Below are 3,937 nucleotides of genomic sequence, written 5' to 3'. Positions count from 1 at the left end.
GTGTGTGTGTGTATAAATATCTATGTCCGTGTGTCTTTGTTTGAGAGAGAGAGAGAGAAAGAGAGAGAGAGAAAGAGAGAGGCGAGAGAGAGGCAGATAGACAGAAAGAGATACACAGAAAGAGTAAGGGGATAAATAGAAAGATAGTCGTCTGCATACGTGCGTATGTGCGTGTGTGTGAAGGGTGTACATATACCCATCTACTTCAGTGATATAACAAATGGTCATTAACATTGTCTCCATGCTTTCATCTTTTCTTCTTATTCATCCGGTCAATGACTACACTGTTACTTCAGCTAAATTTGACAGTGACCCAGACATCTTACGTAAGTGTAACTGCCTCCCACCTTGCACATTCGCTCAATATCAAACTCAAATTTCATCAGCTCACTACCCTTCGAATCTCTTCAACAAAATATTGATGAACGTGTCAAGTTTCATTGGACAACCCAGGTAAGTTGAGATCAAGTGAAAGAAGTGGCCATTGTGGGGTTTTCTCCTCTGATGTTTTTTTTCTTTGTCTGGTTTGTTGTTGTTGCTGTTGCTGTTACTGGTGCTGCCGATGGTGTCATTGTATCTTACTGCAGTTTCTTAATCCCAGATAAGACTTAAACAGACATATGCATGACTCGAAGGTGTCGGGGGAATGACGGACTAGATGTGATCCACATTTACATTTTCCTACATGTAGGATATTTCATGCACGTTGAGGGCTGGTATTGTCATGCTGTTAAGAATTTCGGTTCACAATCAAGATAGTTTTGTGTTTGATTCTTTTGTGTAAGACTTGGACAAGTCTCGTTTACATAGCCTTATACTAGCCAGCGCATCAGCACGTAAATATAAAGATAGACTGCATAAGTTATATAAGTTAAAGAGCAGCTACAGCAGCCAAAGAAACTCTATCTGTAGAAAGGAGAAGAATCATAAAGGCATTTGGAAATGAGCTGAAAAGTTAAGTTACCGAAAACAAAATCAACAAAACGAATACAATTCGCATTCAACGAAGCAAGGGTACCGCGAAGAGAAAGTACCTCATCGACCACATGACCTTGTTCGTGAAGCCGTGACAGAAGTGCTAATGGGTAAAATAACCAAAGGCGTATAACGAAAAGCATCATCTTTAGTATAGCTTATTGTAAAGAATTTGGCAGCCTGGAATGTATTGTAATTTATAATGGATGTGATGTTTTGTTTATAAACTATCGTCTCTTATTTCTCTCGGTAAACCAAATCCAAATGTGTTGCCTGTAAGTCATATACGTGTGTTTGTGAATCGTTTTGCTATCTAATGTAGCTGTGCATTATGGATGTGTTGTAGGTAATTCTTAATATTTGTGTCATGTTTATCGGTATAATATGTTTATGCTATTGAATGTGATGTTTATATTTTGTTAAACTTTGGTTAGGAAAGGAAAATATAGTCCACCTTAAGATTCATTTTAAATATGTATTTTGATTCTGTATGTGGAGTCCAGTTCTCTCAGTAGCAAGAAACTAACGCAATGAGATACAATTCATTTACCTCTGAATTGTATTTAAATACTAATCAGTTGCTAGATAAATGTGTTCGACATTTTATACTTGGTATTCCATCGTCATATATCTGGAAAGCGGTAAAGTTAATCAGGTTTCAAAAACAATAAATAAGAGTTGTAAAATGAAGGATAGAGCTGCAAAATCACAATAAAACACTGCAATAAAAGTACTTTTCGTGTTAATTCAAATAACATTGGAAGGATTAAAATGAAATGGAAAATAAGAACGAATGAATTTATCTGACCATAATACTATACAGTTCACCTAACTGTAAGAACCACAACGTAGTATAGTTAACGTAGCCGTAAAGAAGTGATGTAAATTTAAAAGTAGTCTGCATATTATCCTGCGGGATAGTTTATAACTATTTGATTAACTGAAATTTGGGGGAACTGTTGACATCATTCTCACAAAAGTGAACTCATAAATGAATGCAATTTAATCTTAGGTGAGGTGACTGTATCTATAAAATTTCTTACATTAGCAAAAAGTTATATTTCTTCATAATAAGATTAGTGTAATCGATCGCATAGTGTGCAGTGTAGTAATGCTTATTTAGTAGCACCTGGGATATGATATGAAATACGAAGAGGATTCGAATTTAGACTTAAAAGAGGTATATCTAAATTCTCCAAACCACTTAATTTGGTGTCACTCACTTCAATATCGCCAGAGTTTTTTAATACCTTATGTTGTTTTTTCTTTCTTCTATAAGAGAACGCTTTTTGGAGGTGAGGCTTTTCTTCGAAACATTGCTGTATCACGAAATAATGCAGGTACCACAATACACGCTGCTAAACATCATGGGTAAGTATATAACATACACACACATCCTTTTTGTTCTCCTCAGTAGAGATTTCCTCTCACTATCACCATACTAGCTTCGTCTTTCTATTTCTCTTTAGACTTCTCTCTTCCCTTTTCACTTTTTCTCTTCTTGCAGCCTCCTCACTTATTGCTAGTAATGCAGCTTCCCATCCCATTATGCATTTTTTCTTTCTATCCATCAAATTGTATTCCGACGAGAGCTGTTTTCTATCCTCCATTTGCGCTAACATATTTTTTCTTTGTTTCTATGCCAGTTCGAAAGATTACTTTCTTTTCCCATTAATTTTGTAACTCCATGTCTGTTTGTATCTAAGTTTTCGTTTCACTCGTATGTTGTTGCCTTCAATGTTTTAAGACCTCAGACTTCTTATTGTACTACCCGCCATCTCATATGTTTACAATCGCTGGAGCTTTCCAGATAAGTGTTAATGTAAGGTAAGTGCAGCGAAACAACCTTCATTCTGGATCCCAAAACTGACGAGGTGCGTTCCATGTCTATTTGTCCTTTTTCGTAAACTGTCTTCGATGTCACTTTTATAAACATATATTTTTAGCGTACATAACCTCCTCCTCCTCCTTTTCTTCTGTGTGGATATATATAGATATACATGTTTGTGTGTGTACGCCGGCACGCACACACACATACATACATGCATACATATATATGTATATATGCATGTATGTATGTATATTTATATATGTATTTATATATGTGGGTATATAATGAATCTTTGTGATATATAATTTATACTAAAATTAGTTATAAATTATCTTCCTCTCTATTCTCTGTCTATTTCCTGCTGTATTATCTGAAGTAACTATCAGTCAAATGTTTTGCTATCTTCCAGGAATTGTCGGTGGTCAAATGGGACTTTACCTTGGTGCCAGCATCTTGACAATTTCAGAACTGGCTGAATTTATCTGCATCTTCATTTTGTCAGCCACACATCGTCTTCTGACATGTAAACGACGCTTGGCACATTGATTGCTGATTACGTCTCTGCGAAAGAGAATGTGTTCGTCAACGCGTCTACACACATATATAATAAGGGTCAGTAAGCCGAAATTTAGAACTCACTGTACTCTTCAATGAAGTATTGAATGTTCCTTTGTCTTAATGTTATTAAGGTTAAATCGTTCTTTTATATAACTTTAAATAAAAGCAAACAATATTATTATTATATATGCATACATACATACATACATACACACAAACTCAAATACACAAATACTCTTTGGTGCATCGTCAGACGATGTAACCGAAAGTGAATCATGAAACGGCTGTTACCATACAGAGCTAAATTTTATACACACATATATATATTACTTATTTCAGTCATTAAACTGTGACTGCCATGCTAGTGTACAGCCTTGAAGAATTTTTAGTCGAATAAATAGACCCCAGTACATGTTTAAGCTTAGTACTTATTCTATCGATCTGTTTGGACGAACCGCTATGTTGCGGTCACGTAAGTACGCCAACACCGATTGTCAAGCAGCGGTGGGGACAAACACACACACACACACACACACACACACACACACACACACACACACACACACACACACA

The 3,937-nt window shown here is 35.9% G+C and overlaps 1 protein-coding gene across 1 annotated transcript; it reads left to right on the top strand.

Annotated features, from left to right (window-relative positions):
- The first annotated feature begins 305 nt into the window (after positions 1 to 305).
- Positions 306 to 3,668, top strand: LOC128250284 (acid-sensing ion channel 4-A-like). The gene is made up of 3 exons (XM_052975025.1): positions 306 to 453; positions 2,255 to 2,346; positions 3,216 to 3,668. The coding sequence occupies exons 1-3, from the start codon at positions 422 to 424 to the stop codon at positions 3,350 to 3,352; spliced, it is 261 nt and encodes an 86-aa protein (XP_052830985.1). The 5' UTR covers positions 306 to 421; the 3' UTR covers positions 3,353 to 3,668.
- Positions 3,669 to 3,937: the final 269 nt, after the last annotated feature.

The sequence above is a fragment of the Octopus bimaculoides genome, chromosome 20 (assembly GCF_001194135.2).
Source record: "Octopus bimaculoides isolate UCB-OBI-ISO-001 chromosome 20, ASM119413v2, whole genome shotgun sequence".
Lineage (NCBI taxonomy): Eukaryota > Metazoa > Mollusca > Cephalopoda > Octopoda > Octopodidae > Octopus > Octopus bimaculoides.
The sequence above is the reverse complement of the archived record's forward strand: the minus strand, read 5'-3'. Positions and strand labels throughout refer to the sequence as shown.

What these genes read in the sequence shown, in the direction of transcription:
- LOC128250284 (XM_052975025.1), top strand. Translation starts at nt 422, where the DNA reads ATGAACGTGTCAAGTTTCATTGGACAACCCAG. An exon ending in AGTTTCATTGGACAACCCAG is followed by an intron (nt 454 to 2,254) that starts GTAAGTTGAGAT and finishes TTCTTCTATAAG; the next exon opens with AGAACGCTTTTTGGAGGTGA. An exon ending in CACGCTGCTAAACATCATGG is followed by an intron (nt 2,347 to 3,215) that starts GTAAGTATATAA and finishes GCTATCTTCCAG; the next exon opens with GAATTGTCGGTGGTCAAATG.